Consider the following 22,918-nt stretch of genomic DNA (forward strand, 5'->3'; position numbering starts at 1 on the left):
GTGTGCTGTTTCAGTGTGTGTTATACTGGTAAGCTGGTGTGTGCTGTTTCAGTGTGTGTTATACTGGTAAGCGGGTGTGTGCTGTTTCAGTGTGTGTTATACTGGTAAGCTGGTGTGTGCTGTTTCAGTGTGTGTTATACTGGTAAGCTGGTGTGTGCTGTTTCAGTGTGTGTTATACTGGTAAGCTGGTGTGTGCTGTTTCAGTGTGTGCTATACTGGTAAGCTGGTGTGTGCTGTTTCAGTGTGTGCTATACTGGTAAGCTGGTGTGTGCTGTTTCAGTGTGTGTTATACTGGTAAGCTGGTGTGTGCTGTTTCAGTGTGTGTTATACTGGTAAGCTGGTGTGTGCTGTTTCAGTGTGTGTTATACTGGTAAGCTGGTGTGTGCTGTTTCAGTGTGTGTTATACTGGTAAGCTGGTGTGTGCTGTTTCAGTGTGTGTTATACTGGTAAGCTGGTGTGTGCTGTTTCAGTGTGTGTTATACTGGTAAGCTGGTGTGTGCTGTTTCAGTGTGTGCTATACTGGTAAGCTGGTGTGTGCTGTTTCAGTGTGTGCTATACTGGTAAGCTGGTGTGTGCTGTTTCAGTGTGTGCTATACTGGTAAGCTGGTGTGTGCTGTTTCAGTGTGTGTTATACTGGTAAGCTGGTGTGTGCTGTTTCAGTGTGTGTTATACTGGTAAGCTGGTGTGTGCTGTTTCAGTGTGTGCTATACTGGTAAGCTGGTGTGTGCTGTTTCAGTGTGTGCTATACTGGTAAGCTGGTGTGTGCTGTTTCAGTGTGTGCTATACTGGTAAGCTGGTGTGTGCTGTTTCAGTGTGTGCTATACTGGTAAGCTGGTGTGTGCTGTTTCAGTGTGTGTTATACTGGTAAGCTGGTGTGTGCTGTTTCAGTGTGTGTTATACTGGTAAGCTGGTGTGTGCTGTTTCAGTGTGTGTTATACTGGTAAGCTGGTGTGTGCTGTTTCAGTGTGTGCTATACTGGTAAGCTGGTGTGTGCTGTTTCAGTGTGTTATACTGGTAGGTGGTGTGTGCTGTTTCAGTGTGTGTTATACTGGTAAGCTGGTGTGTGCTGTTTCAGTGTGTGTTATACTGGTAAGCTGGTTTGTGCTGTTTCAGTGTGTGTTATAATGGTAAGCTGGTGTGTGCTGTTTCAGTGTGTGCTATACTGGTAAGCTGGTGTGTGCTGTTTCAGTGTGTGTTATACTGGTAAGCTGGTGTGTGCTGTTTCAGTGTGTGCTATACTGGTAAGCTGGTGTGTGCTGTTTCAGTGTGTGCTATACTGGTAAGCTGGTGTGTGCTGTTTCAGTGTGTGCTATACTGGTAAGCTGGTGTGTGCTGTTTCAGTGTGTGCTATACTGGTAAGCTGGTGTGTGCTGTTTCAGTGTGTGCTATACTGGTAAGCTGGTGTGTGCTGTTTCAGTGTGTGCTATACTGGTAAGCTGGTGTGTGCTGTTTCAGTGTGTGCTATACTGGTAAGCTGGTGTGTGCTGTTTCAGTGTGTGCTATACTGGTAAGCTGGTGTGTGCTGTTTCAGTGTGTGCTATACTGGTAAGCTGGTGTGTGCTGTTTCAGTGTGTGTTATACTGGTAAGCTGGTGTGTGCTGTTTCAGTGTGTGTTATACTGGTAAGCTGGTGTGTGCTGTTTCAGTGTGTGCTATACTGGTAAGCTGGTGTGTGCTGTTTCAGTGTGTTATACTGGTAGGTGGTGTGTGCTGTTTCAGTGTGTGTTATACTGGTAAGCTGGTGTGTGCTGTTTCAGTGTGTGTTATACTGGTAAGCTGGTTTGTGCTGTTTCAGTGTGTGTTATAATGGTAAGCTGGTGTGTGCTGTTTCAGTGTGTGCTATACTGGTAAGCTGGTGTGTGCTGTTTCAGTGTGTGCTATACTGGTAAGCTGGTGTGTGCTGTTTCAGTGTGTGTTATACTGGTAAGCTGGTGTGTGCTGTTTCAGTGTGTGTTATACTGGTAAGCTGGTGTGTGCTGTTTCAGTGTGTGTTATACTGGTAAGCTGGTGTGTGCTGTTTCAGTGTGTGCTATACTGGTAAGCTGGTGTGTGCTGTTTCAGTGTGTGTTATACTGGTAAGCTGGTGTGTGCTGTTTCAGTGTGTGTTATACTGGTAAGCTGGTGTGTGCTGTTTCAGTGTGTGTTATACTGGTAAGCTGGTGTGTGCTGTTTCAGTGTGTGTTATACTGGTAAGCTGGTGTGTGCTGTTTCAGTGTGTGCTATACTGGTAAGCTGGTGTGTGCTGTTTCAGTGTGTGTTATACTGGTAAGCTGGTGTGTGCTGTTTCAGTGTGTGCTATACTGGTAAGCTGGTGTGTGCTGTTTCAGTGTGTGCTATACTGGTAAGCTGGTGTGTGCTGTTTCAGTGTGTGCTATACTGGTAAGCTGGTGTGTGCTGTTTCAGTGTGTGCTATACTGGTAAGCTGGTGTGTGCTGTTTCAGTGTGTGCTATACTGGTAAGCTGGTGTGTGCTGTTTCAGTGTGTGTTATACTGGTAAGCTGGTGTGTGCTGTTTCAGTGTGTGTTATACTGGTAAGCTGGTGTGTGCTGTTTCAGTGTGTGTTATACTGGTAAGCTGGTGTGTGCTGTTTCAGTGTGTGTTATACTGGTAAGCTGGTGTGTGCTGTTTCAGTGTGTGCTATACTGGTAAGCTGGTGTGTGCTGTTTCAGTGTGTGCTATACTGGTAAGCTGGTGTGTGCTGTTTCAGTGTGTGTTATACTGGTAAGCTGGTGTGTGCTGTTTCAGTGTGTGTTATACTGGTAAGCTGGTGTGTGCTGTTTCAGTGTGTGTTATACTGGTAAGCTGGTGTGTGCTGTTTCAGTGTGTGTTATACTGGTAAGCTGGTGTGTGCTGTTTCAGTGTGTGTTATACTGGTAAGCTGGTGTGTGCTGTTTCAGTGTGTGTTATACTGGTAAGCTGGTGTGTGCTGTTTCAGCGTGTGTTATACTGGTAAGCTGGTGTGTGCTGTTTCAGTGTGTGCTATACTGGTAAGCTGGTGTGTGCTGTTTCAGTGTGTGTTATACTGGTAAGCTGGTGTGTGTTGTTTCAGTGTGTGCTATACTGGTAAGCTGGTGTGTGCTGTTTCAGTGTGTGCTATACTGGTAAGCTGGTGTGTGCTGTTTCAGTGTGTGTTATACTGGTAAGCTGGTGTGTGCTGTTTCAGTGTGTGTTATACTGGTAAGCTGGTGTGTGCTGTTTCAGTGTGTGTTATACTGGTAAGCTGGTGTGTGCTGTTTCAGTGTGTGTTATACTGGTAAGCTGGTGTGTGCTGTTTCAGTGTGTGTTATACTGGTAAGCTGGTGTGTGCTGTTTCAGTGTGTGTTATACTGGTAAGCTGGTGTGTGCTGTTTCAGCGTGTGTTATACTGGTAAGCTGGTTTGCTGTTTGAGCTCGCAGAGACAGTGCCTCTGTTCTCCAGGCTGCCATTCCTAACTCAGACCCAAACATTTCTATGTTAAGCACCCTCAAAGGCCTCTTGTCTGGAGATGGGCTGCCCTCTCCTCCAACTCTGTGCCTTCAGGGAGAGAACACCAAGACAGTTCAAGAGTGGAAACACCGTGTCCTTGAGATAGGTTGGAAGGTGAGCCATTTCCAGCAGTGGCCAGTCTATAAAAGTGTCCCGGGGGAAAAGGTACTGCAAGCTCAGCCGTGGAGAGAAAGCTTGAGGGGAAACCCCATTCACCCCTCTGAATTAGTGTAAGGTCAAATGTGCCATTCAATTTCTGTAGAGCCCTGTTCGAACCCCTCACTCCCTTCCCAGCACGATGTAACTGCTATCTAAAACAGAATGACCTGAGAAACAGCTGGGATGATGGACCCTCATCCTTAGCCACCTGCCTCCAAAGTTCACATTTTAAAAGCTTATATAAAAGCATATAACAAATGCTCCCAAAACAAAAAGACAAAAAGCTGACTGCCATGTTTAAGTCTGTAAAGGCTTGCTTGCTTGCTTGCTCCAACTTGTGGTTTTAGAGAATAAATTGAGATTGCCAATTGGACCCAAGATGAGGCCTTTCAGAGATGATCCTGGCTTTGGTCCACCAGTGGCATCTTTTCTCTTCCACTCTCACTGGTGTCACATGCTTGTTCCAGAAAGATTCCCACACAACATCCATCCACCCATCCCTCCACCCACCAAACCATCCATGCATCTCTCCATCCATCCATCCATCCATCCATCCATCCATCCATCTACTTACCTACCTATCATCTGTGCATCTATTATCAGACTAACACCATTTATTTATTATTTCACACTAACTTAGTAAACTTGTTTATACAAAAGCCATAGCCAGAAACCTTTGGATGCCAGAACTGCCAGCTAAGCCAATTTCTGGACTGTTTTTCTTTTATTACATATATATCTGTGTGCAATATAGTGTGTGTGTACATGTGTGTGCCACAGTGGCTTGTGAAGCTTGGAGGGAAATTTGTAGGAGTTCTTTCTTTCTCTTTCTTTCTTTCTTTCTTTCTTTCTTTCTTTCTTTCTTTCTTTCTTTCTTTCTTTCTTCCTTCCTTCCTTCCTTCCTTCCTTCCTTCCTTTCTTCCTTTCTTCCTTTCTCTCTTTCTTTCTTTGAGACAGGGTTTCTCTATGTAGTCCTGGCTGTCCTTGAACTCACTATGTACACCAGGCTAGCCTCAAACTCACAGAGCTCTTCCTGTCTCTACCTCCTGAATGCTAGGATTAAAGGCAAGCACCACCATGCCCAACAATCCTCAAGTTTTTATTTGGAAACCAGTTTATTTTTATCTAAAATTTGCAAAGATGTAGAGGGGCATTCTTGTGCTGAATATTGTGTGTGTGGGGGGGTGGGTATCAGCTGTAGTCCCAGAACTTGGAAGGCTGATCACTGTGAGTTCCAGTCTCAAGAAAGACTTAGAGGTAGAGCCGGGCGTGGTGGCGCACGCCTTTAATCCCAGCACTCGGGAGACAGAGGCAGGCGGACTTCTGAGTTCGAGGCCAGCCTGGGCTACAGAGTGAGTTCCAGGACAGCCACGACTACACAGAGAAACCCTGTCTCAAAAAACCAAACCAAACCAAACCAAACAAAACAAAACAAAAAAACCCAAAAAAAAGAAAGAAAGAGAGGTAGATCTCTCTCTCTCTCTCTCTCTCTCTCTCTCTCTCTCTCTCTCTCTCTGTGTGTGTGTGTCTGTGTGTCTGTGTCTATGTCTGTGCTGTGTGTGTGTTATATGGATGTGTTCACAAGTGGATGATGTAGAGAGAATATCTTGTGTATTGTATCAATTCATCACCTGTCAATTAAAAAGTCTGTGGCCTATGGCCTATGGCCTATGGCCTATGACCTAGGCAGGAAATAGAAGGTGAAACATCTAGGAGACAGAGAGAATTCTGGGATAGATCTAAGTGTGGGAAGATCTGCCCAGGGAAGATGTGAAGAGACTGCCACATGGTACCTGAGCACAGGTAACCAGCCATGTGGACGAATGTAGGTGAAAACAATTGGGTTATCTAAACTATGATCTAGTCAGAGAAGAGCCTAGCTATATGGCCAAGGTATTTGCAAATATATTTTGAGTTTGAGTCTTCTTTCTGAGAGCATGGGGCTGAGAGCATGGGAAGAAACAGGCCTAACACATACAGGAGGATGCTGGGTGTCATTCCCCATAGTACACTTCCTTATTATCTGAGACACAGTCTTTCACTGAACCAAAAACTAGACAGTCCAGTGGACTCCCAGGATCTGCATGTCATTGTGCCCCAATACTGATGTTATAGGCATGCACAGCCATTCCTAGATTTTACATGGGTGCTGAGGAATCAAGCCAGGTCCCCATGCCTTTGCAACAAGCTCTCTTATCCACTAAGCCACTGGAAAGAGTTGTTATAAACCTGTCACTGTTCCTGGCAGCTCACTGTTAGTATGCAGAGACCAAGGGCCCAGAGACCAATGTGAGTCAGACTATTGAGCACCTCAGTTTGTGGGGAGCCTGCCTGACTTGTTGGTTCTGGCAGCAGCAAGATCAGTTGGAAGCTGGGTGTGGTTGCAGTCTAGACACTTTGGAATTGGAGACAGGAGGATCAGAAGTTCAAGGCCAGCCTTGGTTTCACAGTGAGTTGGAGATCAGCTTGAGATATATAAGGCTATCTCAAAACAAAGAAAGACATCAAGCAGTTCACAGAGGCCAGTGCCTATAATCCCAGCACTTGGAAGTAGAAACAAAGAATCAGAAATTCACCCTCAAAAACCCCAAACCAAAACAACTAAACCTACAGGACTAACTGGACCCAGCACCATTTGGTGAAAACTATTCTTGTGATAATTAACTCAATCCCTAATGTACAACAAAGTAAATATCTTTGAGGAACAAAGTAAACCGAATACAGATCAGTCATCACTACATCAAAATTCCTTGTAAAACTTCCATAAGATAGGTTCTATAGGTTGACTGAACAAAAAATGTGTTTACAAGAAGGGTCTGGAAGAGGGTCCAGCACTGGAGGGTCTCTGGCCATAGAGAATGTGCACAGGTCACCAGGCTAGAAAGCACATCTCCAGCCTTCTGGGTAGGAAACAGGTTTTCCATTCCTTTCCTTGAAGAAATAACCCTGTGCGCTTAACCTTACAGATTCTTCTAGTGCATGTCTGGGACACAGAGACATCTTTGTCTCCTGTAGACCCCTACCATTTGGGTTAGAAAGATGGATGTATCAATGGATCAGGGGAAAGTGACTTCCTTCCAGATGGAATGCAGGTGGTAATTTTAAGCTAAAATAAAAGACCTAGGCTCATCCCTGAAGCTAGGACTCACACATTGTTAATAGCTGTATAATGTGGTTTGCTGGGGAGCTATGTAGAAAAGACCTTCAAGCATTCCCTTCCAGCAGATACGGTGGTTATAACTCAAGCTGGGTGCCGTTATATCATGCCAGGTCTGCACAGTCACCCAGCTTCCACTATCTGCAACTTGTACAACCATGGAGCTTTACTGCTTCCAGGAAATCATGCGACCCATGGTACTACAATTCACCAAGTCACAGACTGTGGATTGTGCTTCATTTTCACAAGTTTTCTCTCTGATGTCCTTTCTCTGGCCCAGGATCCCATCCAGAACAGGGTCCTGTTTGCTTGGTGACAGTCTACATTGTTTGTTTGGTTGGTTTGGTTTTCCGAGACAGGGTTTCTCTGTGTAGCCCTGGCTGTCCTGGATCTCACTTTGTAGACCAGGCTGGCCTCGAACTCAGAAATCTGCCTGCCTCTGCCTCCCGAGTGCTGGGATTAAAGGCATGCGCCACCACGCCCGGCCATAGTTTTATTCAGTTTCATATCCTTGATACCCTGGAAGTTTGATGTTCATATTTTTTATTAGGTTTTAAATTTTTATTATATATATATATATATATATATATATATATATATATATATAAAGTTGTGCTACCATTGTCCCACTTGGTTTCTTTTTTAAGATAAAAACACTGAGTTATTTTTAATTACCTCTCTCTCTCTCTCTGTATATATATATATATATATATACACACACATATATATACATATGTGTAGCGGTAATGAGCTACAACTGCTTTGTGCTCCCCGTGGGTCATACTCCGTCGCCCACCAGAGCCCTCTGGCCTTTGGGAGCTGAATTGAATTGAGACAGCTTTAGAACCAATCCCTAATACATATGTGTATGGGCACACATTTCCTAAGATGAAGCATGTACAGAGCTCATACAGAGACCAGAAGACAATTTCTCAGAATCAGTTCATTCATTCTACTGGGTGTGATTTGGAGATTAAACTCAGGTCATCATGACTGACAGCAGGCACCTTCACTCACTAAGCTTACCTCCACTTTGAGATGGGGTTTGGGTATGTTGAACAGGTTGGTCTTTCCCTATCCAGTGTTGGGAGTGTAAACCACTCCAGCAGTCTCTGAACATGGGTTCTGAGGATGCAATCTCAGGTTTCATTTTCCCAAGGTAAGCACTCTCCTGATTGAGCTATCACCCCAGACATGGTTTGGGTTTTTTTATTTTGGTTTTTGAGACAGGGTTTCTCTGTGTAGTCCTGGCTGTCCTGGAACTCACTTTGTAGACCAGGCTGGCCTCAAACTCAGAAATCCGCCTGCCTCTGCCTCCCAAGTGCTGGGATTAAAGGCCACCACCCAGCATGGTTTTTGTTTGTTTGTTTGTTTGTTTGTTTGTTTGTTTTTATGTTTTTAAACAGGGACTTTTTAAAAAAATTTATTTATTTATTATATGTAAGTACATTGCAGCTGTCTTCAGACACACCAGAAGAGGGAGTCAGATCTTACGGATGGTTGTGAGCCACCATATGGTTGCTGGGACTTGAACTCAGGACCTTCAGAAGAGCAGTCAGGTGCTCTTACCCGTTAAGCCATCTCACCAGCCCGGTTTGTGTTTTTAATGTTGTTTGTTTGTTTGTTTGTTTCTCCTCCTCCTCCTCCTCCTCTTCCTTCTCCTCTTCCTCCTCTGTATCCTCCTCTTCTTCTTTTGAGACAGAGTCTGTGTAGCCCTGGCTGTTCTGGAACTCCATCTGTAGACCAGGCCGGCCTCAAACTCAGAGATTCGCCTGCCTCTGCCTCCTGAGTGCTAGGATGAAGTTGTGCTACCATTGTCCCTGGTTTCTTTTTTAAGATAAAAACACTGAGTTATTTTTAATTACCTCTCTCTCTCTCTCTCTCTCTCTCTCTCTGTGTATGTGTGTGTGTGTGTGTGTGTGCTTGTGAGTGCAGGTGTCCACAGAGGCCAGAAGAGGGCACTAGATTCCCCCCAACCCCTTCGACCTCCAGCTGAAGTTACAGGCAGTAGATACTGGGAATTGAACTTAGGACCTTCATAGAAACAGTAAACACTCTTAAGCACTGAGACATCTCCCCAGTTCCTCTTAAGTGCTGGGATTCCAGGCCTGTGCCACCATATCTAGCCTCTGTTCATTTTTCATCTATTGTCTTATATAGAATGTCCTTGAATAAGGGACAAATATTTGGTGTGTTCTCAGGGTTAGATTATAAAATTTAGGGATAATATCAGAGGGTACATTATTCTTAGAAACCATGTGTAGTAGCTTGTTTCTGTCATTCTAGCATTGGAGCGGCCAAGGCAGGAGGATCCAGAGTTGAAGGCCAGCCTTACACAGCAAGACCCTTTCTTTTTTTTTTTTTTTTTTTGGTTTTTCGAGACAGGGTTTCTCTGTGTAGCCCTGGCTGTCCTGGAACTCACTCTGTAGACCAGGCTGGCCTCGAACTCAGAAATCCGCCTGCCTCTGCCTCCCGAGTGCTGGGATTAAAGGCATGCGCCACCAACGCCCGGCTAGCAAGACCCTTTCTAAGAAAAATTAAATTAAGTTAAAGAAGGGGCCTGGATATGGTGGTGGTTAGCTTTAATCCTAGCACTTGGGAGACAGGAGCCAGTGGATCTCTGTAAGTTCAAGTCAACCTGGTCTACATAGAAATTTCCAGAGCAGTAAGGCTACATAGTAAGATCTTCTAAATAAATAAATAAATAAATAAATAAAAGCAAGCTAGGGGGCACTTGTCATACAAGCCCAACAAGAGAACACAATTCTAGGAGTTGGCTGGGCGCGGTTGGCTGGGCGTGGTGGTGAGCATTTTTACTCCCAGCACTCAGGAGGCAGAGGCAGGCAGATCTTTGAGTTTGAGGCCAGCCTGGTCTACATGGTAAATTCCAGGACAGCCGGAGCTATGTAGAGAGAACCTGTTTCAAAAATAAAAGTAAAATAAAATAAACAAACAAAATAAAAGACCTAGGAATCCAAGACAGGAGAGACTCACTCATGAATGCTGCTGACTTCCAGAAGCATGCCATAATGTCCTTGCACACACACACACCAACAGTAACATAGAAACTAAAAGGAAAGAAAAAAAACCAAAATGGTGGTTTTCCTCAGACCTATTATGTGTCATGAGAGCAACATGGTCCACAGTCATACTTTGCTTTTTGGTTAAGGAGCTATCTGCCAGGTCATTTCTACTGCCCTCTGTTTACTTTCTGTTTTGTTTGCTATTGATCGACGGATTGATTGATACAGTCTCACTATGTAGCCCTGGGACTCTCTCTATAGACCAGGCTGGCCTAGAACTCACAGACCATCTGCCCCTCCCTAGTACTGGAATTAAAGGTAGGCAGCACCACGCATGCCCAGCTCCCCTCATTCTATAAAGACACTAATTTAAGTGCCCATACCAGGGAGCAAGTAAGCCCCGCCTCCTAGAGGAAGGAGTGTCTGTAGTAGAAGTTCTGAAGATGAGGAGGGGCAGTAAAACAGGTTTCTCCTTAAAGTTTCCTTCCCCACTACAGCAGCCTTGGGTGGATCTTGCTTCTTAACAGAAATCACAAACTCCAGGCTCAGTGAAAGACTCAGGAGGCAGTGGTTTCCTCTGAGTTTGAGGCCAGCCTGGTCTACATAGCAAGCTCCAGGTCAGCCAAGGCTATACAGTGAGGCCCTAAGAAACCAAAACCAAAACCAACCAACCAACCAACCAAAAAACTCATCCCTAAATTAAGGTGGAGAATGATACGACCATTTTTGACCTCTTGTCTTTTCATACACTTTCATGGGCAAAATCTCATTTCATCTGCACACTGTGAACACACGCACACACACACACACACACTGCCTCCTTGCTCTTCCTTTTCCTTCCTCCAGTTACTCCTGCTCTGGGTCCACTAGTCTATGATTCAGCTAAGGCTGGGTCTGCACATGCAGGGTCATATTTTCTCCTCATGCTCAGGGCGGGGGGGCGGGGGGGACGCTAGTGAGCCCTCCAGTCTTTGCATAAAGATGAGATCACCTAGTAAGTCTCTCAGCAGTGTCCCCATCACTAATCCATACATCATGGCAGGTTAGTCTTGAACCTCTCCAGAAACCTTTGTCTTTGCTGGATATTCCTCCCCCCCCCCCGCCCCCCTTCACAAGGCTGCTTTGCATCCAACTGCCTTTCTACCCAGACCTGGAATTCAAGGACAGGTACTCATTTCCTTGTTTATGACCTGTCCTGTTAGCTGGGTTCTCAATAAACCGAATGTGGCTGTAAAAAGAGCAGCCAGCAGTCTGGGTACACAAGTGCCATGTCTTGAGGAGAGCTCACTTTATGCCTGTTCCACGTGTAAAATAAAGGACCGTTGCAGAGATTGAGTGAATGTAGGCAAAACTGGTGCATGAAGCTGACATGTCCAGTAATATTTATTACCATTATGATATTAGTATGATAGGCTTAACAGGCCTTCCACAGGAGGTGCAAACTCAGAACCACGCCTGACCCATGAAAAATTTTTTAAAACAGCATGATATCTGACTGATGCTATCATCGTCATCGTCGTCCGGAAGGTGCTTGGAATTGTTTCTTTGTTTGTTTTTCTGTGTCTCTCTGTGTAGCCCTGGCTGTCCTAGAACTCACTCAGGCTGGCCTCAAACTCAAAGAGATCCACTTGCCTCTGCCTCGTGAGTGCTAGAAAGGCGTGAGCCACCACGCCCGGCCTGGAAGATGTTTTAAAACGAGCCATTTTTTTCCCCACCGCCTTTTCCTGGTTTCCTCCCTAGCTGCCCAGGGATGCTCCTCAGGCCTCGGCCCTCCCAGCCTGAGCCAGAGCCAGGGCTGGAGATTCTGGCCCTTGTGGACCACAGGTTCCCATATCCCCGCCCCGACGGCCAGTGGTCTCCACGGAAACCCACTCAGGGGCGTGACAATGTCAAGCCTGACAGAAATCTTCGCCTATTCAGTTGAATTTTTTTGGCCGAGGAGCGCCAGAGTGGTTTCTGAGTGGTTTATCTTTAATGAAGGGCGGGAATAAGGCGGGAGCTGTTACCATCTTTACCAACCAAAAACCGAGATAGCTTTGATGGACAAGCGTAGCGGGAAGAGACAAGGAATGCCGGCTGTCACCCAACCGGCCGGCCGCAGTAATGAGAAAAGGCCAATCAGAAAGTGCCTGGGGCGGGGCTAAGGGACCGGTTGCTCCGGAAGTGGAGGGAGGGGGTGAAAATGGCGCCCAGCTCGAAATCGGAGCGGAACAGCGGGGCCGGGAGCGCCGGCGGAGGCCCTGGGGGGACCGGGGGGAAGCGGGCGGTGGGGCGGCGGCGGGAACACGTTCTCAAGCAGCTGGAGCGAGTCAAGGTGAGGCCTGGCGTCTGAGGCGAGCGCGCCCGGTTGTGAGGAGGAGGGGACGCGGGAGGCGGCGGAGGGAGGGCGGCGCGGCGAGGTGGGGGGCGGGGCCGGGAGGGGGCTGGGCGGGCCGGGCGGTGGGGATGGGGATGGGTTTGGCGGTGTGGAGGCTGGTGCTGAGGCGCGGGCTGGGCTGGCGAAGGTTGGTGACTTGTGTGGAGCCAGTGAGGCCGGTCACCTGCAGGGGGCCTTGAATGAAGGCTGCTAGTCGAGATCAGTCAAGAAGGAAGGGGCTGGGGTGGTGGAGGCCGGGGAGAATCATGGAGGAAAGACCGGGGATGGAGGCTGATGGGCGGGTTACTGTAGAAGCTGTCCGATGAATCTGGAGGAAGGGGAGACCTTGGTTTAGACCGATTTTTCAAAGCACAGCCCCTGTTGGAGCTTCTCCCCCAAACCCCTGAAGAGCTCCTGCTACCGACAATGGGCAACCTCTGTTGGATGCTCCCTGACTGTCCAAGCTCTGACCATCTCTATAACTAGTTCTTGTACCTAGGTCTGCCTCACTCATTGAATGGAGGAATGTTTCCAGAGTAGGGCCAGGTCTTCTCAAAGTGGAAGCCACTTAGGGCTCTGTCTCCCTTGTCAGAGGACACCTGGAAGGACAGGAATGTGAATAATGTTAGGTGGGCAGCTGTGGAGCAAGATTGTCTATGTGCACAGGAAGTTGGGAACTGGGTGAGGGCAAACCGTGCTTTTTCCTGGTGCTCCCTAAGCAAGGCTGTGGCTCTGCCCTTAGCCTAGACACTCCCTGGGCAAGGGTTATATCCTCTCAGGAAGGCTTGTCTGACAAAGCCATTCCCTTCATGAGTCGAGATGAGCTGGGGGCAAGGTGCCAGGCCTTCTTTCCCACTAGATGGCTATCTTTTGAAGGCGGGCCAGAATAGCTCCCCAGTGGTCAGCTTTATGCCTGTTTCCTCAGATCCTTCCTTGGTGATGTTTTAGGGTGTGACAGTTGGTTGGCAGGTAGCAGTTAATTAAGAAAGGGGTTTTCTTAATAATGGATTGGAGTATTGGGAATACTGGGAGCTTTTGGTTCGGAGGCTCTATAGGTATAGGCTCTTGCCACCAAACCTAATAATGTGTGTGATTCCCCAGGAGCCACGCAGTGAGAGGACATAGACACTCCTGCAAGCTGTCCTCGTCTCTACTGTGGGTTGTAGTCTGCACAGTAACTACATTATCAAGAGAGAGATGGGTCCCCTTGTGGGCTAATTGGGAGCAGGCAGATAAATGCATGGCCCCACATCCTAGTCTCATGCGTCAGTTTTCAGGAAGGAGTCTGTTGTCCCAGTGAGGGATCCTTCCACAGAGAGACGTAGGGCTAGGGCTGGGAGGACTCTGAATCCAAACGGGGCTACGGCTGGGATGTAACCTGGGTCCTTGGTGGGGGTGGGGTGCTTTGTAAGGTCACTCGGCTTTGGTGTCTCCATCTGCCCCAGCAGTGGGCCTGGGGAAGGCTCTGCCTCTGGGAAGGAGGCTGGGAGGCCGCTTGGCTAAAGAGCCCTGGCTGTCTCTTCCCCAGATCAGTGGGCAGCTCTCACCTCGTCTTTTCCGGAAGCTGCCCCCCAGGGTCTGCGTGTCCCTCAAGAACATCGTAGATGAGGATTTTCTCTATGCAGGGTGAGGCTGAAACTAGGCTGGGTGGTGGCAGGTTGGGCTGTGGGCGTGTCCTCATCTGCCCATTCTGCCCACAGCCATATCTTCCTGGGATTTTCCAAGTGTGGCCGCTATGTCCTCTCCTACACCAGCAGCAGTGGGGACGACGACTTCTCCTTCTACATATATCACCTCTACTGGTGGGAGTTCAACGTCCACAGCAAGCTCAAGCTGGTAGGACTAGGCCTTCTCTTTCAGCAGGCCCTGCACTGGGCTGACCCTTCAGCCAGCAGGGACTCAGCTGCTCCTGTATCATTCAGCCTGTGTCCTATGTGTAAATGGCAGTGATGCACCAGTGGGGCGACCCTTGTAGAGTTGCTGATTTTTTAGGTCAAACTGGTAATTTCATTTGGCTTAGGTATCACACATAGCCCATCTGATAGCCTTGGCCTGGGCCAGGATGCAGGCAGATTTCTTAGATTCACACAGGCTGTCACAGTGGCTTTAGCATTCCTCCTTGAGCCCTGCCTCTTGGTAGGGCTACTTCAGTTTCTGTTCCCGTGGGCATAGAGGTAATATATTCAGTCAGGTTCCCTCCAGCTTGCAGGGCTCTCTCTGGCTCAGGCCTGTCTGGACCACTTGCAATGGGAGCTCTTTTCTAGCTAGCGTGCTTCAGGTGTAGCCCTTCCTTAGGCTCGCACTGATGGAGCATGCCACTTAGGTCCGGCAGGTGCGGCTCTTCCAGGACGAGGAGATATACAGTGACCTGTACCTGACTGTGTGTGAGTGGCCTAGCGACGCTTCCAAGGTCATCGTGTTTGGTTTCAAGTGAGACTAGGGGCAGGCAGGGTGGCGTGGGGCAGGCAGGGTGGGCTCGCAGCCCCTTCATGGGCCTGAGGCTGAGGGTGTGCTACCCCTAGCACGCGCTCGGCCAACGGGATGCTCATGAACATGATGATGATGAGCGATGAGAACCATCGTGACATCTATATCAGCACTGTGGCTGTGCCACCTCGGGGCCGCTGTGCTGCCTGCCAGGACGCCAGTCGTGCCCACCCAGGTGAGGCACCAGGGGCCCTAGAGGGAGACGTGGCTGCCGGCCCACTGCCAGGACATGAAGTGAGCTATAATGTGTCTTGCTGCAGGGGACCCAAGCGCACAGTGCCTGAGGCACGGCTTCATGCTGCACACCAAATACCAGGTGGTGTACCCCTTCCCCACCTTCCAACCCGCCTTCCAACTCAAGAAGGATCAGGTGGTGCTGCTCAACACCAGCTACTCCCTGGTGGCCTGCGCTGTCTCTGTCCACTCAGCAGGTAGGCCCTGGCTCAAAGGTTACATCTCTCGTGGTTATGTAGCTGGGAGGTAGAAAGGCTGAGCTCGAATGTTCAGTGAATGCCTTATAGCTACTTGAAGTCAACCCAGGGCTGCTCCACATAGTGTCCAGTTACTGAGCACATGGAGGACCGTTTTCCTGCCCAGCATGACAAAAAAGAGGGTGATGTGATGAAGTACAGTTAATATGCTCCGAGGACAGGGACATGTCTTAAGCAGTGCATCTTTGGTGTGTGAAGATGAAAGACCTGGTCTATGTACTGTTGATAGTGTGACAGTGGGCTGAGCCGGGATCCCTCCACTGATGGTGTGACAGTGGGCCCTTCTGGGATCCCTCCATTGATGGTGTGACAATAGGCAGTGCTGGGATCCCTCCATTGATGGTGTGACATGGGCACTGCCGGAATCCCTCTATTGATGGTGTGACATGGGCAGTGCCAGGATCCCTCTATTGATGGTGTGACATGGGCAGGGCTGGGATCCCTCCATCAGTGTCACCCAGACAACGTTAGAGCATAGTCAGTACATACTCGGCAGTCTTGTATCCTTGGTGTCAGGGAATACTAGTGACAAATTTCCTGGAATCTCCTTTGTTAGACAGTGTCTGTGAAGCCCTAGCTAGTCTAGAACTCCCAGGCCTCTGCCTCCTGAGTGCTGGAATTAAAGGTGTGTATATCACCATACCTGCCTTTCACGGTATATTTTTCTTTTTACTTTTTAAATTACATTTTATTTTATTTTACTTAAACATTTGTACGTTTGTCCATGCATGCATGTATTCATATGCATTTCAGGAATTCATTCTCTTCTATAATGAGGATTCCAGGAATTTTGAAGTCAGGTCCAAATACCCAGTGGTAGGCACCTTTACCTGCTGAGCCATTTCTCTCTGTCTTGCTAGAGTGACATGTTAGAAAGTAGATGATGCCAGTGTCTGCAGGACGAGAGTGAGTCTGACCATAGCTCTGCCCCACTGCTCCCTCCCTGTAGAAGCCTGGAGTGCACAGCTGGGTTCAGGTCCAGAGCAGAGTCAGGTGCCTCCTGGTGCTCTTCCTGAGGTAGAGGAGGACTAGGTCAGTGTCCTGTGGAACAGCAGAGAAGGCTATGACATACATGTTACAGCTGGACACAGACACAGAAAAGAGAGCTATAGCTGTGTACTACTTTTAGGATAACTGATAACACTTTTTGATTGGGGAGAACTCAAGACTATTCCGATTAAAGTAGCTGCCCTGGGGCCCGGGAAGGAAGAGGTGGGGTCAAGTGCATGTGAGCAAGCTGACCAGCAAAGGACAGGAACTCAGCTTGAGTTCTCCCCAGCCCTCCCTGGACAACCTGTGTCACAATGGAAGAGATATCTAAGCGTTACTAAGGCTGTGCCACCTGCTGACCATGAGCCTCGCATACGAGGCCCCATAGAGGACTGAGGGACCTGCATTGGCTTTATCCCTACCATAGTGTTCAGCTTATCCTAGAAGTTTATGCCAAGCAGTTTTAACTTACTTCTTTCATGAGTGTCCCATCATGGTCCCTTGGACAAAAGCCTGAGAGGCATAGTGCTGCTTATAGGGAGGGGTATGGCACTCCTTGGTGGCTTGTTAGGTTCCTCCGCTGACTCTTACTTCCTCCAGTAATGTGGCCTGTCTGCTTGTGCTGGTCTGGTCTGGTCTGGTCTGGTTAGGAGCTTACAGTTAGCTCTTACCTGTTCTCACTGCAGACTGCACTCAAAGGGCAAAGCTTTGTGCATCTCATTTGCTCTGTCCTTTCTGAGTAGCGTGAAAAATGTTCAAAGATGAGGTTTGAGTACCAGCCTGGCATGAGAAAGGCCCTGGGTTCTACTGCCAGCATACTTTTTAAAAGTCTTGAATGAATGCATGTCTGCATAGGTCTGGTCTTTGTTCAGACTATATGTGCTTTCTGAACTCATGCCCTTCCAAGGGCTCAGCCTGACTTGAACACGAATGGCTCTTGGGGGCTCCTTCAGGTGGGTTTCTAATCCAGGCTTTGAACTGTGGTGACAAAGCCCACTTGTCATGCTTTTTTTTCAGGTGACAGCAGTTTCTGCCAAATCCTGTATGACCACACAGCTTTGCCCCCAGCCCCACCCAGCTCTCCAGGACCTTGGAGCCCTGAGGCAGCCCCAGCCTTCCCCAGTCTTGGTGTTGAGGTGGTCCCAGCCCAGCCCTCTGGAGCCCCTGAGCCCTCACCAGCCATTGCCAAGGCCAAGGAGTTTGTAGCTGACATCTTCCGCAGGGCCAAAGAGGCCAAGGGTAGTCCCTTGGAGGAAACTCGGCTGCCCTCTAGCTTGGGGTCCTCAAGCAGCCGCTGCCGCCCATCTTTAGAGCCGCAAGCCCCAAGTGGGGAAGTGGTACCCAGGGACAGCCCTCCTGCTGCAGAGACCACTGCCCCTGAGCCTGGCTACATCAATTACACCAAGTTGCACTATGTGTTGCAGTCTGGGGAAGGGACAGAGCCTGAGGATGGTGAGCTGCCTTCCTGGGACAGGATCTGGGATGGGGCAGTCCCAAGAGGACCGCTGGCCTGCTCCTACCTTCTGCCTGCCTCCCCAGAGTTTGAGGATGACAAGATCTCCCTGCCTTTTGTGGTGACTGATCTCCGTGGCCGCAACTTACGGCCCATGCGAGAGCGGACAGACATGCAGGTGGGTATCCATGATGCAAGCCATGGGTGACCCAGGATCTGGGGGTGGTTGGTGCTAGCCCTAGCTCTCTGCCCCCAGGGCCAGTACCTGACAGTGGAGCAGCTTACCCTGGACTTCGAGTATGTCATCAATGAGGTCATCCGCCATGATGCCACCTGGGGTCACCAGTTCTGCTCTTTCAGTGACTATGACATAGTCATCTTGGAGGTGAGGCTGGGCCACAGCAGGAGGCAGGAGTGTTCCCACTCTAGGATCTCTGTCTGTAACTGTCACTGCCTGCTCCCAGGTCTGCCCAGAAACCAACCAGGTCCTGATCAACATTGGCCTGCTGCTCTTGGCCTTCCCAGCTCCCACTGAAGAGGGCCAGCTTCGGTGAGTGGTAGGGTCCTTTGGAGAACCTTATGTGGGGCCACACAGACTCTTCTGTGCAGGGTGAACAGAGCCTGAAGAGCCCATGCTGTCACTGGGGCAGTGAGAGCCAGTGCAAGGGACTCACCAGCCCACCACCCTCTTGTCCTCCCACCACCACAGACCCAAGACCTATCACACCAGTCTCAAGGTGGCCTGGGACCTCAACACAGGCATCTTTGAGACAGTCAGCGTGGGTGATCTAACTGAAGTCAAAGGACAGACCAGGTGAGGCAAAGCAAGAGTGACTTGCCAGGGAACCCTGGTGGTTGTCAGGAAAGTTCCTCTCCACTCATTTACCTGGTCTCCAGTGGCAGTGTCTGGAGCTCCTACCGAAAGAGTTGTGTGGACATGGTCATGAAATGGCTGGTGCCAGAGAGCAGTGGCCGCTATGTGAACAGGATGACAAACGAGGCACTGCACAAAGGTAGGAAGTGCCCTAGCCGGGCAGGACACCTGATCTTACCCTGGATCCCGGGCATGCTGGACGTAAGGAGTGTCCTGGGATCTGAGTGGCATCCAGCTATGGCTGGAGAAGCGGGTGAGGAATCTCTGGGGCTTTCTGGTCTAGTTAGGCCACAAGTTGGCTACAAGAGTGGACAAGGTGGCTCACGGTTCTGCGTGTCCTTTCTGCAGGGTGCTCACTGAAGGTTCTGGCAGACAGTGAGCGGTACACTTGGATTGTGCTGTGAGGGCTGGACTGCCCTGGACCCTGACTCCAACTACCTCCATGGGCCCGGAGAGGACCGCCTTCCTGGGCTGGCCCTACAAGGGCCACAACCGGCACTAGTGTTAGGTTGCAGGATGGACGGGACTGGCACAGCAGCCTCTGGTGGCCCGAGAGTCTGGATGTGTCTTTATTTATGCCTATTTAAGTTGGGAAAGGCAGAGAGAGGAGCCCCTTAGGCCTGGCCTGCCCCAGCGAAGCCCAGTCCTGCTTCCTGCGCTCTGGCCCTTGTCCTTGGCTGCAAGTGTAGCCCTCTAGGGCTGCCAGTGGTTCCAGCCTCCCTCACCTGGGGGGTGGGGTGGGGGGAGCCCCGTGGCGGCCTCGCCTTGTTCCATGTACTAAATGCTTTATTTCTGACCTGGCTGGTGTCCTGTTCTGTCCTCAGTACACCACTACACACACACACGCCCCACCTAACCCTGCTCTCGTCATCAGTAGACAAAGATCACAGCAGTATTTATTGTTTTAAGAAAGACTACAAAAGGTAGAAAACAGCACACTAAACTACCACGCGCGTGGATACTTTGAGCACTGGGGAGGGAGGCCCATGGGGAGTGTGCAGGACCACCCCAAAAGCTGGAGCACGCGGAGCACACAAAATAGGGATTTCTATACAATAGGCCAGACTTGCTTTTTCTCCATAAACATCTATCACAGATTGAAGACACTGAGAAAACGGGGACGGATAAGGCCATGATGGTTGGAAAAAAACCCAACAAGTTACTGACTCCGCTCAAGCGGCACTCACTAATCACAATAGTTACGGGGGTCAGGGGCACTGCACAGAGGAAAAGCATCTCTGGGAGCAGGTTTCGGTCACAAGCTGATGGGGTGGAAGGCGCAGGGCGAGGCCTCGGGTCTGGAGCACCTGGCCCTGCAGCCAGCCAGATGCTCCTCTTTGGAAGCTGGAGGCCGGGGCCCTTCACAATATGCCCCTCTCTGGGCTGCGGGGCCAGGAGAACCCAGCTCTGGAGAAGGTGCAACACCCACAGCTTTAATTGCACTTAATACCAAGAAAGGGGAGCAGTGGGGTACTGCTGCTGACGGTGGGGGTCCCAAGGTGCTACCCACCTGCGCCTGCCCAAGCAGGCTGTGCAAAGCCAGAGAGCAGAATAAGTTAACAGTTCCGCAGGGGAGGAGCTGGCTTGCTGCCCTCTGGGGTGGTGGTGGTGGGGGAATAGGGCTGTGAGCTGGGGCAGGAAAGAGGGACACCTAGGCAGGTTCCTTAAGGCACGTCTTTTGTGTCAGGGTTTGCAGCTTCGGTTCTGCCCAGCCCCGCCCATGATTGTACCAGCCCCATATGAGGGAGACTCTCCTAGCCTTCCCTGTCAAGGGGAGGGACCCTCTCCAGCTCTGGCATGTGCTGGAAGGGTAACAGTGAAGCACAAAAACTGAAGGACCGGCCCCTGGCCTGGAGGGGCAGCAGCAGGCTGGGCAGGTGGAGGGGTGCAGGGAGGTCGCAGGCTTAGCTGGAGGGCAGGGCCTGCACAAAGAGGCCACGAGTGTCAGTCCGCGCCAGTTTCGCTGGTGGCTCCAGAGCTTCAGGGCCTAGTGCAGGAGACTCGCTGCCGGCCGCCAGCGAGATGTCTTGTGGCAGCTCATCCTCACTCTCCTCTTCCTCCTCCTCTTCTTCATCTGGGGCACAGGGACCAGGCCCAGCTCAGCGACAGACTGAAATTTCCAGGGACACTTGGCCTCCCCCCATCATCTGCCCCTACCCCTGGAACCCAGATCCTAGGTGAGGACATGCATGGCTACCTTTATCAGGGTCCAAGGGATTCAGTGAGGTGGCCAGGTTTGCAAACTGGAAGAAGAAAAAAGAAAAAGTCAGGGTTCTACCACCTGGTACCTGCCCATGTCCCTAGTCCCTCACCATACACACCTCTCCCATGACTGCGATTGGGGTCTCGCCCTTGGCCTGGGCCACTCTGTGCTCGATCAGGTAGTACATGTACTCGTCATAGAGCAGCCGGATGAGGTGGAAGGAGCCGAAGCTGGCAGCACTGCGCAGGGTCAGGTCCCGGATTACCATGGAGCTGGGGGCAGTGACCAAGAGACTGTCAGGATGTCGGGGCTGTTCACCCTACTCTGCTGCTGACAGGGGTGCTGGGTCCTTGCTGTTTTCCCCAGTGTCTCTTGCAAGCTAACGGGCTTTCCCTAGCTCTACCCACCACTTATAGCAGGCGCACCTTTGAAGGAAGGTCTTCTCTAACACACTGGGTTGCCCCTGGTCTCATCCCTCCCAGCCAGGACCCGGCTGCACAGGCGCGCACCTGTAGAAGGACCACTTGAGGAGGAAGAGCTTTGCCGCCTTGGGGAAGCCGGAACTGCCCTGGTAGGGCTTGAGCACCTGGCTCACAACGCCGTCCAGCCAGGCTGCCCATTGCTCCAGTGAGTTCTGCTGCTGCAGCGTCACCTTGAAGTCCTGCTCCAAACGCTGCACAACACGGTCCTCGCAGCGACACACCCACGAGGCCTGCTCCTGGGGCGCAGCAGGCAGCCGCTCAGCCGTCTCTCCCATCGCTCCCTCCTGTCCCAGCCCCAATGGTGCTCACCTGGACGTTTGCGAAGTCCACGCGATTGAGGTCGCTTAGCATCTGGTTGATCTGTGCAGTGTTCTGCAGCACTGCCCGCGCCGCCTGCGCCAAGTGGTTGAGCGATGTGTAGCGCCGCAGCGTCTGTGCGAAGGCACCAGCTGCTGCCACCTGCATGGGAGACGGCAGGCTAGAGGCTTCCACACAAAACCCACCAGGCCCATCCCCACTTGAAGGGTGTGTGTACCTCCAGTACTGGTGTGGATCAAACATTCAACTTAACTGTTTTGGCATGCTGACCGGCAATCCATCCACCCATCCATCCATCCATCCATCCATCCACCCATCCATTTTGGTTTTTTGAGACAGGGTTTTTCTGTGTAACCCTGGCTGTCCTGGACTGGGCTAACCTCAAACTCTACTTGCCTTTGCCTCCAGAGTGCTAGGATTAAAGGTGTGGGCCAACACTACCAGCTATTTTTCTACTTATTTTGTGTATTTTGGGTTTTTGGTTTTGCTTTTTGAGACAATGTTTCTCTCTGTAATAGCCTTGATCTACTCATTCTGTAGACCAGGCTGATCTTAAACTAACAAAAATAAGCCTGCCTCTGCCTCCTGAGTGCTGGGATTAAGGCACGCAGCACCACACCCTACTTATTTTGTGCATTTGTGTGATGGCCCACTCTCAAAAGTCAGAGGACAATTTTTGAGTTCTCTCCATCCATCATGTGGATCCCAGGACCAAACTCCGAGTACTTTCATAGAAGGCAAGTACTTTTGTGTACTGCGCCATCTCCCTGGCTCTGACTTGGCACTTTAGCTCTGTGTGTGATGGTGATCAAACTCAGCTCCACATTCGCACTAAGGACAATCCCTGCCCCAACCCCAATCACTGGCGTGGTTTGGTTTTCCCCCTTTGAGGCGGGGTCTTGCTATGTAGCCCAGGCTAGGGTCAGCCCTTGGTGGTCCTTGTCCTTTGTGCTAGGTTACAGGAATGCATCTTCATGCTCAACTCATGCTATTTCAATGAAAGACACAACAACAAAGTGCTGAGGCTGCAACCCAAGGCCTGCACAAACTAGATTAAGAATGCACCACTGAGCGAGCTCTAACATACAACTGTAGTTGTAAATCAATTTCGATCAGCAACCTCAAACACAGGCTTGCCAGGCATGGTGGGCCACACCTTTAATCCCAACACTCTGGAGGCAGGGGCAGGTGACTCTGGTGTTTAGGAAGAGTTGTAGGCCAACCAGGGCTACATAGTAAGGCTGTGTCTTAATAAATAGGCAAATAGATGATAGATTGATGGATAGATAGATAGATAGATAGGATGTCTTAAGTACTAAACCCCTGGGAGGCTTTCAGATATGGGTCCCGGGTATATACAACATAAGAATGCCTGGAGCCAGCCCTGAGGCCCTTTAAGGGAAGTCTTCACAGGCCCACAGCAGATATGCAGACAAACCTTCCACCCAATGCTGCAGCCT

The 22,918-nt window shown here is 50.0% G+C and overlaps 2 protein-coding genes across 5 annotated transcripts in view; one reads left to right on the top strand and one right to left on the bottom strand.

Moving 5' to 3' along the window:
• The first annotated feature begins 11,928 nt into the window (after window positions 1-11,928).
• Dcaf15 (DDB1 and CUL4 associated factor 15) lies at window positions 11,929-19,251 on the top strand. Its single transcript, XM_021169626.3, has 13 exons — window positions 11,929-12,118; window positions 13,689-13,786; window positions 13,861-13,996; window positions 14,484-14,590; window positions 14,683-14,822; window positions 14,908-15,078; window positions 17,146-17,580; window positions 17,668-17,759; window positions 17,838-17,966; window positions 18,046-18,131; window positions 18,291-18,395; window positions 18,479-18,594; window positions 18,804-19,251. The coding sequence occupies exons 1-13, from the start codon at window positions 11,987-11,989 to the stop codon at window positions 18,857-18,859; spliced, it is 1,803 nt and encodes a 600-aa protein (XP_021025285.1). The 5' UTR covers window positions 11,929-11,986; the 3' UTR covers window positions 18,860-19,251.
• An 87-nt stretch (window positions 19,252-19,338) lies between these two features.
• The window catches only part of Rfx1 (regulatory factor X1), a 30,344-nt gene continuing 26,764 nt past the window's right edge, over window positions 19,339-22,918 (bottom strand). For all 4 annotated transcript variants that reach the window (XM_029480556.2, XM_085843760.1, XM_021169956.3 and 1 more), the window contains 5 exons: window positions 21,450-21,599; window positions 21,168-21,376; window positions 20,777-20,930; window positions 20,653-20,698; window positions 19,339-20,529 (listed from right to left, as the gene is read on the bottom strand). In XM_029480556.2, coding sequence (XP_029336416.1) covers window positions 20,360-20,529; window positions 20,653-20,698; window positions 20,777-20,930; window positions 21,168-21,376; window positions 21,450-21,599 — 729 coding nt within the window. In that variant the 3' untranslated portion in view covers window positions 19,339-20,359. The remainder of the gene's footprint in view (window positions 20,530-20,652; window positions 20,699-20,776; window positions 20,931-21,167; window positions 21,377-21,449; window positions 21,600-22,918) is intronic.

Source organism: Mus caroli, unplaced genomic scaffold (assembly GCF_978045245.1).
Source record: "Mus caroli unplaced genomic scaffold, Mus_caroli_1 scaffold_10, whole genome shotgun sequence".
Taxonomy (NCBI): domain Eukaryota; kingdom Metazoa; phylum Chordata; class Mammalia; order Rodentia; family Muridae; genus Mus; species Mus caroli.